Source organism: Galeopterus variegatus, unplaced genomic scaffold (assembly GCF_000696425.1).
Source record: "Galeopterus variegatus unplaced genomic scaffold, G_variegatus-3.0.2 Scaffold584, whole genome shotgun sequence".
Classification (NCBI taxonomy): Eukaryota; Metazoa; Chordata; class Mammalia; order Dermoptera; family Cynocephalidae; genus Galeopterus; species Galeopterus variegatus.
The window spans coordinates 173,511-185,159 of record NW_007726695.1 but is presented as its reverse complement, the minus strand read 5'-3'; the positions used below and the strand labels follow the sequence as shown (position 1 = coordinate 185,159).

General features: G+C 39.9%; 1 protein-coding gene across 1 annotated transcript in view; it reads right to left on the bottom strand.

Moving 5' to 3' along the window:
* Positions 1-4,609, bottom strand: part of OTOL1 (otolin 1) — a 9,781-nt gene extending 5,172 nt beyond the window's left edge. Inside the window, exon 1 of the mRNA XM_008570258.1 lies at positions 4,249-4,609. Within this exon, the coding sequence (XP_008568480.1) occupies positions 4,249-4,609 (361 nt within the window). The remainder of the gene's footprint in view (positions 1-4,248) is intronic.
* Between the last annotated feature and the right edge of the window lie 7,040 nt (positions 4,610-11,649).

The window sequence follows — 11,649 nt, the reverse complement described above, 5'->3', positions numbered from 1 at the left end:
TCAAACCCATCAGGATAGAAATTTTCTTTTGAAATTTATTAGTTCTGAGGAAAAAAAAAAGCAGTTATTCTCTTGAGACCAATAACTGTCAACATCCTAATGATAAAATCCAGATGACAGTAAACTATTACAAAGTTCCAAGGGCAATATTTTTGTCTGATTTGTAATTTTTAACTATCCGATCTAAATAAATTGAGCCCATTCATACTTGTCACTGTGTTCTTGGCAGTGATCAAATGATTCAGGGAAGCAGCACTAATCAAACAACAAGAACCAAAGGATCACCTGACACTTAACCTCACATGGACTACACTTTCCAATTGGAAGTAAAAACACAATGCCTAGCACTTTGGGATTTCACATTTATTCACTTATTTATTCAGTCAGGAACTATTTCTGAGGCCTCCTATCTGCTAAGCACACTGCTAGGTGTTAGGAACGCATCCATCAACATCCCAGCAGCTCCTACCATTGTGCAGCTGAGAGTCCATGAGAGATGAGCCTTGAACAAATAGCCATGCAAATAAACACAAATCACCACATGTAGTTAGTGATATAAAGGAAAATAGGAAAGTCCTATTGTAAGTTATGGTAAAAGAGCCTAATTTATATTTATGGGATCAGAGAAGACCTCCCTGAGAAAATGGCATTAAGCTAAGGCCCAATGAATGGACTAGGATTTCCCAAAGTAAAACATAAGTATATGGGTATTTCAAGAAAATCAAGAATAGAAAAGACCATGGTGTTTTTAAGAAACTGAAAGAAGAGCACAGTGGGCAGAGGTTGTAATCAGGATGAAATCAGGCTGAGAGGCAGGCAAGGGCTGATCACACCGGGCTCAGGTCTCAGCAAGTGTCCTGGCTCGTCCAGGCAGTCCAGGTCCTTTCCACTTACCAGAGCCACACAGGGACCCCAAGCCCAGGATAATTATTCCTCCTGCAACTTCAGCCCTGTTAAAGTCATAGGAATTGTTTCCCAACCTCTGCAACAGTCCCCCATTGGAATACTTTATGGCCAGTTTCTTTGAAAGTTAACCATATAGGTAAGTGTGCTCTATGAAATTTATAAAATTTCATCTTAACTTTATCTTGTTATAATTAAGGTTGATGGAATGGAGAAAATTACATTCAATAGAATTCCTCTTTGAAAAAACATTGTATTTGTTTGGAAGGAAAACTTTTGTAGATGTCTTGCAATAGAGGTTAGGGGTAAAGGCAGGCTCAAACAACCGAAGGTAGTGGTTAAGCTTCTCTGTCTAGAAAAGAAAGGGTTGCAGGGTGGAGAGGAATAGAGAAAGAAAAAGCAGAGGAGGTGGAAGTGAGCAAGATGGCCAATTAATTTCACTGTGCAATGTGTCCCTTTTCTCATGGTACCCAAAGCCTCACTGTAGTTACTCTTTGGAAGGAAATGATAAAAGGCTGTGCCCGCATTGGCACAGGGAGCACCCAGCAACTGAATAAGAGGTCATATCCGGGCAGATATACATCTAGGTTTGATTGGTGTAAATACCATATGGCCGAACACAATGGAAAGAGCTGGGGCTTGAAGGTGCACAAACCGAGTTTGACTCCAGATCCTGCACTCACAGGTGGTGCAAACTGTAGACTTCCCAAAAACTCCCTGAAATGCTTTTAAATCATCAGTTTAATTGTAACAATATTGTTAACATTTTTATAAAAATTAGAAATAAAAAGTGCTTAACCATTCTTGATACATAGTAGATACCTATTATTATAGCTGAACCATTCAACTCATTTTTTTAACTTACACTCTTAACCAAGAGTCCAAGCTAAGTCTAAAAAGTAAAAGGAAAGGAAAGTTACCACTTTACAGAGACTGGCTGAATGAATGTCTCCTCTTGATCCTTCATCAAAGCATACTCTTAAGAACATTATCTTATGATACATCCCTATTTTTTCCTTCTACTTCCAAAAGTCTAGCTTCCAAAATGAATGAATCATTGGGGAGGTTCATCACTCATCTTTATTTCACAGAGTTTTCTGCTAACATAATTCAGCCACAAAAGGATTAAATGTGTCCAAGAATGAAAATCACTTAACTGACAAGTGTGAAGTAGCTCTCTCTTACCTTAGCATCTTTTTTGAGTAATTACTTCACTGAATGTTCTACCAGAAATGAGTTAGGCAGTCCCTGAGCCATGTGGAGGGTGATGTATAGATGATATTAGGTCTTTTGACATGTGACACTGAGGCTAAAACATTTAACTTGATGGATAGATGGTATTTCCACAGGCTGTCAGTATTCACTGAGGAATTTCTAAATGTCCCAGTGAATCTGTAACCTTCCTCTAATACCTTTAAGCACTTACAGAACCAGGGATTTCCCAGAGCAGAAAGCCTTCCTTACTAATACAGCTATGGAATTATAGAATTTCTGAGCTGGAAAAGATCTATGAAAGCACTCATAACTACAAAGCTTTTTTGATAGTAAACAGGGTATAAATAAATATCTCTTCCATTCCCCTCAATTTCCGGGTGATGAAGAAAAATTAAAATACTTGGGATTGAGAAGTTTTATTTTCTTTTTGCAAGTTTGTCCAATGTTGCTCTTATACTAGATTTCTAATTTTAAAAAAAAAAGAAGAAGAAGAAACAGTGTTTTGAAAACACTGGTAAAGCCAGAATAAATATCTCTCTCTGAATCTCAAAAACAGGATCCTGTCTTATCAGGCTAACTGGGAAAATAAAAACAGTTTATTGAGCATTTATTCTATTCCAGGCACCATGCTGAGTTCTTATACGTACTCACATGATCTCATTCAGTCCTCTTAATGATTCCATGAAGCTCGTATCATTCCTACCCCTTTTTACTATTTTGGAAACTGAGACTTAGAGAAATAACAAAGCTTCCCTAGGGTAGGACCAGGACAGACTCAACATTCTGAGCTCTTAGACACTCTGCTCTATGGTAGAAACAGTCAGACTAAGACATATGAGTTCCCAGACAGGCTAGTACCTTGGCTCACTATCAAAATATTTGTCATTTGTATTTAGAGGAAAGGCTGAACTCTGAGAACAGCCCAGCTAAATCCACCACTGGGGAAAACAAAGTCTCTGATGCTACAGATCTCACAGCCCTAGAAGACAGTTTAGCAACAAGCTGTGGCTATTTGACCATGCCCTTGGAATTTTCAGTCGCACGCAACTTGCCAGCCATATACAATACCAAGAGAAGTTCTGATAAATATAATTTTCTCAGTCTCATTACATTTTCCATAATGTTTTAACAACCCTGAAATTTTGGTGCCCTTGGCTGCTACCTATCTCCTTTACTCCTTAATCCAGCTCTGCATAAATACTGAGCACATTTCTTGAAAGTTTCCTGCCATAGGATGAAATTTTTAAAAAGCTTGGTGAAGATGCTTACTGATTTTATAACGTATTCTTCAGGCAAGACACAACAAATATTTATATCTATTTTTTAATCAAGAAATAGTGAATTTTAAATTGACATTCTAATTTTGATTTTACCTTGTATTCTCTAATGAATGTCATGTAAAAGCCGAAATGTTTTATGCTAAAACCAAGAGCATATTCATTATGGACACATTAAAGACATCTGAAATTTTGAAATACATAACCATGGTGTTCAGTGGAGAAAATTTCTGGGTAGGGTCACCGTTGCTTGAGAATTTCAACGAGGAGCAAACCGAGTCCTGCATTTCATTCTCCAATTCATGGGGGTTCCATTTCTCATCCTAACTACAAATAGCACTCAAAACACCCATCATCAGCACACATTCTCACCAGACAACAGAATTTTCATTTACCCTTTTTATATGAGACATTAAGGAAAAGACTGTACTGGTAATAAGCTTGTGTAACTTGAAGAACCACTGCACATGCTGGGCTTGGTAATCCCCATCTTTGCTCTAACTGTCACTGTCCGATAGAACTTTCTGCAATGATGGAACTGATCTATACATGCGCTTCCCAATTCAGTAGCCACTGGCTATATGTGGCTTTTATGCACTTGACATGTGTCAGTGTGATTGACAAACGGAGTTTTTATCTTATGTTTTAATATGTATTAACAACCACACCAATGTGCTCTAGTGGCTACCACACTGGGCAGCACAGCACCCATTTGCACTTGTCACAATGTTACACCCAGACTGGTCCATTTGCATGACAATGTAGAAACCCTGGGGCGATTCCATCCCCCAACCCACCTCTCCACTCTAAGAATGCACATGTGGAAAACATGTCTTCATGTATTTTCAGTTACCTGGCTTTCCAGTCTCTCCAGGTTCTCCTTTCTGCCCTGCGACAGGTGAACAACAATCACAGCAATTTAAAAAGAAATCGTCAGTGTCAAGAGTGAAGTTTTCAAAGGGAAAGAGGGTGGCTGTGCCAAAGGCAGAATCCAGGGCTGAGGGGTCAGTGGTCGGTTCTGCCACTTCAACTGCTTTCGTGAAGGGAGTTTCTTCTTCTGCAGGTGGGCCACTGGACGGCTTTAGACCCTTCAGCGTCTCTTTTCCATCAGATTTCTTCATAAATTTGGTATATGGTGTGGTCTTTGCTTTTGTGTCCATACCAGCAAGAGCCAAAATAATTAAAAAGGCACAAAGCCAAGAAAACATCCACATATTTGCGGCTGGCAAGAAGACATAATAGGAAAATATACATATGTTACATGAGGTCCAAATGAAAAGACTAAGTGATATAAATATTTACTTATATGAGAGAAATATATATATATGAACCATAAGAATGAACGGTATGCATAACATAAATGATATATTTTTGATATATTTTATAGGTAAACGTGTGCTTGAATCACAACAGAATATTTGATTTACTTAAAGTTTCTATTGTAAAGGAACACATTGCTTGAATTCTCTTCTCTGGTTGTTTTCTCAGTGTTACATCTTCTAAAATATTGTTCTCAATCATTCAAATGATCTTACCAAATAGCAAACATGATCTATCATAAATGCAACATGACTTAATAGCTCATATACCCTGTAGAAAACAAATATATATAATTTCCTGACTGATCCCACTCAGATTTATAGGAATCAAATACATTTCTATTAGAGGGAGATGAAAAATATTGAGCTGACTAGTTTATTCCAGCAAACTCAATTATTTCAAGAAAAAATACTGGTGAAATAGTCCTTAAATCTACTAGGGATAATGGCCCTGTTGTGAGAGCAATCTTTTAGAATCTCTTGTAATAAATGGAGAGAGAGACAATAAAAAAATCATAAATTTGAATATATGCTACGTCCTTAGATTCTTCACATGCCATTTAACTCTCCAACTCTTTGCTTTATCATTTGGGGAGTTTTTCTGAAAACTCACATTTATCTTTGTATTATTTTAATGGGGCAAAGTTCAGTTATTCTTATTAAGGCTTTTATCAACGTCCAAAGTGATATAAGGTTCCCAAAGAAGTGAAACTTTCATAGCTCACAGTATTCCGTTCTCCATGAACTCCCAGCACACTAGTGGCTGCTAGCAATTAACCAAGGTTAGAAATGCACATTTTCTGATAGGAGAAGGAAAAAGTAATTAAGATAAATAGTGGAAGAGTAAAGAGAATGGAAATAAGGATAGTCAAAACATCTGCTAATTATAGAGCCCCTGCTGTGAGCAGGTGCCTTACATGCATCAGTCCAATCAGTCCTCAAAGCAGCTCTGCCAGGTAGGTGACATACTGTTATACACTTTCACAGATGAGGAGACAGGCACCACGAGGTTCCATACCTTGCCCACAGTCACACAACCAGTAAGCTATGGATTTGGGATTTGAATCCAGATCTGTTTAATTTCGGAGCCTACACCCTTTTCCACAAATCATGGTGCGTTTATGAGGATGACATTAAGGAACAATAGATCCAACGGTAGTTCAGTGGAACAGAGCTATGGAAGAGAAAGATACAAATCACAGCAGATGAGAGGGGACAAAGATAGGACACTTCATTTCCAAAACCATATAAAAATCAAACTATGTTAACCAATATTCAACTGATATTTACTGAATATCAAAAATGTCACAAGCACTGAAAAATCATATGTGGTGACATGGAACACAAGCCATGGTCTCTGTCCTCAAAGAGTTTACAGTCTAATGAGGAGAGATGGGGCACAACAAAAGCAAAGAGCATGAAGGGCGGCTGATAACACCGCATCCCTGCAAATACAGACCACTCCACACCCCTGCACCCTGCAAAAGTGAAGACACAAAACATGGTTACTTTTAGCATGGTTACTACCAGCTAAACACAGCCCCAGCAAGCACTAGACAACAGAAGTACTACGTTTGGACATAAAGTAATTGGTCTTTCTTAGTTCACACAATTGCATTCTCTAAAATATTCTTTTGCTCAACAAATATTTATTTGAACATCTAAGAAGTCTTGTGCTGGGTCCTAAAATATAAACACAAGTAAAACCAAGCTCCACCCCTAAGGGTCTTTTCTGCAGTAAACATACAAATATAACCAGGCCCACATCTTTAGGCTAAAGAGAAATTAGAGATCTGACAAAAGGCTCAAAGTGAAATATTGGTGGCTTTTAATTCTCTCACCACTTTACTACAAGAAGAGTTAGAGTTTGCAGAATACCTAGTGTTAATACTCTAGGATATTTCTTATTTTCTCTTAAGCAAGTGAGATCACATGGGAAAATAAACTTTCTTCTTCCTTACTAAAACATATCTGTGTTAGTCTTCCATACATACAAAGTATTTCTGACCCCCCAAACATGTTGTGACAGCATCTTAGCAAACCAGTCCTGCAGAGGCAAGCAAGAGATAGCTGGTGGGGCAGGGGAGGTGAAAGGAACCAACACAGAGAACATGGCAGGCACTGTCCTAAGCACTTTAGAATTGTTATTTCAATATGTCACACAAGAACCATATAAGCTGTCCTGATTCTCTGAAGGCTAGAGGCAAACCTGGCAGATAGTGGCATCCCTCCCTGCCCTTTGCTCCTCCCCCACCTTCAATAACTGAATAAGCACCTGAATACTTGTATTTAGCCCTTTCTGCCTGACATACCTGTGCCAGTCCAAATCCTGTTATCACATCTTCTTCTCCAGTTAATTTTATCTCCACCTCTCTTATTATAAACTCCCAGAGTGCCTGCCATGTCCTGTCTTATATCCAATTCTACATTTTCTGTTTTCTTAACCCAATCACTCCTCACCCATCTACATCTTTATTATAAAACTAGCTTAATCCAAATATGTCCCAAGACTTTTTGTCAAAAGATCCTCCGACAATGTTCTGAGCCTTCAAATATATCATCCATACTGGTATTGTATTCCAGTTCTATTCTTGAATGCTAATTCCAATGTAAATATTAAGACTTTTGAAATAATTTTAGGTACATGGATATGTGTGCATATGTTGTTTGGGCTGCAACTGTGATGATCTTCTTTGACCTTATCTAAAGCATTCTTCCCCTCCGACCCTGTATAACTGTACAGAATTGTAAGATGAACCTTTATGTCTATAGCATTCCTTTGCTATTTGAACAGCTACCTTTAATTTCTCACATTTCATTTAAACTAATATTTCCTGATGTGTTTCCTCTCATACCCATGTCCCTCTTTCTTTTCTTCTTTTTTGTTTCTTTCTTTTCTTCCTTTCTCTTGTTCAGTCCACAAGTGTTTATTAAACCCTACTGTCTGTCAGATACCACGTTGCCCGCAGGAGTTATATAGAACAAAATATCTGCTCTCACAGAGCTCACATTCCAGTGGGAGTAAGAAATATCTGTGGTAAGCAATTAAGTATTTCATACTGTAATAAGTGCCATGGAGGAAATAAACAGGGGTATTTGATAAAGAGTGTCAAAAAAAAGATTGTTTCGGGCCGGCCCGGTGGCGCACTGCTACAGTGCGCTGCTTGGGAGCGCGGTGGCGCTCCCTCAAAAAAAAGATTGTTTCGGGCCGGCCCGGTGGCGCACTGCTACAGTGCGCTGCTTGAGAGCGCGGTGGCGCTCCCACCGAGGGTTCGGATCCCACATACAGACCGGTTCCCGCTCACTGGCTGAGCAAGGTGCGGGCGCAGCACCGGGGGTTGCGATCCCGTTGCCGGTCCCGGTCCGGTACAGGCGCGACACTGAGGGTTGCGATCCATTGACGGACACGAAAAAAGACAAAAAGGAAAAAAAAAAAGATTGTTTCAGACAGGTGGCTAGAGAAAGCCTATGTGCAGAAATAGCACTAAAGCTCATAGGAAAGGTGTGAGGAAAAAGCATTAATGAACCAGAAGCAGCCAGCCTCGGGAACAGCTTTCCAAGCAGCAGGGACAGGGTGTGCCTTTGCACGAGAGAGAGAAGGGAGGCCAGTATGCCCTAAATGTATAGGGTGAGAGACAGAGGGGCTGGGATGGTCATCCGAGACACATCATGTAGGGTGCTGTAGACCATCATAAGGATGAAAAGTGTGTACTACAAGCCATAAGACGTCAGCAAAAGTTAAAGCAGGGGAGAGACTTGATACGATTTGCAGCTTCAAAGCACCATCTGGCTGCTGTGTGGAGGATGGCTGCAGGTGGGACAGAGCAATAAGCAGTAAAATCAACCAGGAGGCTCTTAGGTAGTCCAGGCCAGAGGTGATGGTGGCTTTGGACAGTTTGCTGACATTATCTCACAGACTAAAAGATCAACCCTTTCTGGAAAATAATCGTCACTTCGTTTATTTTTCATGTGAAAAGTGCCTCTTCAACTTAGTTAAATTAGGATGCTTTATATGTTGACTCTAGGAGGATTTTTTAGAATTGTAGTTTTAATTAATGTCACCTTGAGAATATGAGGAAAAGAAGAAGGAAAAATAGTATGGTTAATAATTATTTTCTTCTGGAAATACAGGTTGAGGTTTAGTTATTGGTCAAGTTTTAGTTTAAAATATACAATGAATCAGAGATAATTTTGTAGTAGGCCACACAACAAATAGAAATGTTTGTCTGGAAATGGTGCTGGTTAAACTTTGTCTCTCTAAGACTGAAGTCAAGTGAGATCTTAGCTCCAAATTATTATATATAACACTTTAAGTGGGTTGGTCTGAGAGTCTTTCCCTGTAATGAGGTATAGAAGGAAAAGAGGAAGTGTTATAAGAGGCCTGAGTCCCAGTCAAGAAATGGGATGACTTCAGGGCTTGTTCTGAGGATGTTGGCAGCTCCCTGTGACTTTTCTATTTAAATAAGTAATAAAAAGTGGTATTGGGGTTAGGAGCAGCAGGTAAGAGGGATCACTGACATCATTAATGTCACATTCATTTCAGGCATGTTCACCCTGAAGAAGACCCCACCACAAGAGCAAGAGCGTGTCACACCAGGACATCAGAAGGAAAATGGGAAGGGGCAGTTGCTGCCACCACTTCTATCCCCTTCCTTCCAAGGTGCATGGTCTTGCACTCTCAATGCTATACAACCACGAGGGTGAATTAGAATTTATAAGCTATTTGCTCCTGCTCCTGTTCTCCTGGTAAATGCAGACAGGAAGGCCTTCTAGAGCTGAGCTCTTGAGTTCATTCACAAATAAACACCGCATCAAAAGGAAGGAGGAAAAGCTCTGTAGCAACAGATTCCTATTTCCCACTTTATTTTTAAGAGCAATTCCAGGTGATTGTAATCAGCCCTGAGAGGCTTTGCTCATCCTTTCCTGTTGATAGATGCAGCAAAAGCATCATAATTTCTATTGTCCAGTGGGAGGCTATTTCTTCCAGTGTCTAAATAAATGAATCCATTACAATTTTATTAAGCACATTGAATATAACATCCCATTCTACCAAGTTCAATGCTTCTTGTATTTAACAAGTATGCAGTAAAATAAAAATATATTCTCAGCATTTTTCTGCCAAATGAAAAGGGATTGGCTTGTTGAGAGTATAACTCCATAAAGAGTCCAGCTGCAAACGTGGATACTTTCTATTCCCTCTAAGCATGCCATGACTTCTTCAGTTCCTCCTCCTCTCCTCCCACCTGCTTTAAAGCAGAGTAGGACAGGAAGCAGAACGTTACAAGTGGCAGTGGAGACGCATGGCACAGGGTTGGGCATGGAGAAGGAATGGCACTTATGAGAGAAATCAAGCTCGAGCAGGACCAGGTAATCTCTCAGATGACTGGTTGATGGAAAAGCAAAGGCACCTGCGTGGATGAGTAGAAGGTAAAAATGTAGATTACATGTAGGCATGAATGTATGCCACATTTCCAGAACCTAAAAAACACCCTGGAGAATGGGATGAGGCAAAGGCAAGAACAAAATTATTACTTCTCGGTTTCATCTGTTTTATTTCCTCACAGCGATATGAGTTTGTCTGCTATAGTGGTTTTCTCATTTTAGGGATGGAGAGAACTAAAGGAGGTGGGGAAGAGGGACAGAATGAATCTGTGGGTATGCAGCCGGATAATGAGCCTGATGTAAATTTTTTAGGCTGATACATTCCACTGATTGTTAAAAAAAGCAAAGAGGAACTGTGTGGGAAGAATGGGGAAGGGGCGTATAGGGGTAGTCTCTATTCTTTCTACTTAATTTTTCTGTAAGCCTAAACTGCTCTAAAAATAAAGTTCATCAATGGGGAAAAAGGAATGGGATCCAAACATGTTGATTAATTTGTTCACTTGTTTGTTTTATTAGTTGGTCTTGGGAACAGTTAATAATCTGTCAAAGTTATTATTGCAAAACTTAACTTAAAACTGACAGATGTCCATAACACAATTTTTTTTTTTCCTTTTTTTGTCTTTTTTACTGACCGGTAACAGGATCACAACCCTCGGCATTGCGCCCGCACCGCGCTCAGCCAGCGAGCGGGAACCGGTCTCCACATGGGATCCGAACCCTCAGCGGGAGCGCCGCCACACTCCCAAGTGGCGCACTCTCCAGTGCGCCACCGGGCTGGCCCCATAACACATTTTTGTTAGGTTTTGGCATGTTAACAAAAATCCGAAATGGAGTCAAACCCGGCTCCATGTTAGAACCTTTCTTCATGAAGTAGAGATTTCACTGAGACTTTTCTACTTCCTTGGCATCAATTATTTATACGCCCATTAAAGTAAGTATAACCAAACCTAAGCAAGCCTCTTCATCGTTTTGGGAACCCCACAGAGTGCCTGTCATGGGTTGTTCCTCAGTAGGGACTTATGGAAAAGGAACGGAAACAGGCTCACCCCGTGCTCCATCCAGTCCTTCCAAAAATTAGCCAGAGGTTCCCTAAAGAAGAAGTTCTGAATAAGATTCAGGATACAGAATCTAACAGATTGGTGAGCTTTAAGGGAATGGAAGCAAAAGATATTTTTCAGATAAGGTAATAGAGATGTAATTTTCATCACTCGTGGCTTACCTTCTGTTGATAGTCTGGATTCTCAGTGTTCAAAGACCTGTGCTGATCTTTTTATCTATTTACTCACATGCTCACATGTAAGGAACTCAAATATGAAGTATACTAGAGATATGGCATGAAATAGATGCTTTATTATAGAAATATTTCCAATTAACAAACTTCCATTTGTTTTTCATTTCTTTTTTTTTTTTTTTCCTGACTGGTAAGGGGATCGCAACCCTCAGCATGGTGTGGTCTGCACCACGCTCAGCCAGTGAGTGCACCGGCCATCCCTATTTAGGATCCAAACCCGCGGCCTCGGTGCTACCTGAGTGAGCCACAGGGCCGGCCCTGT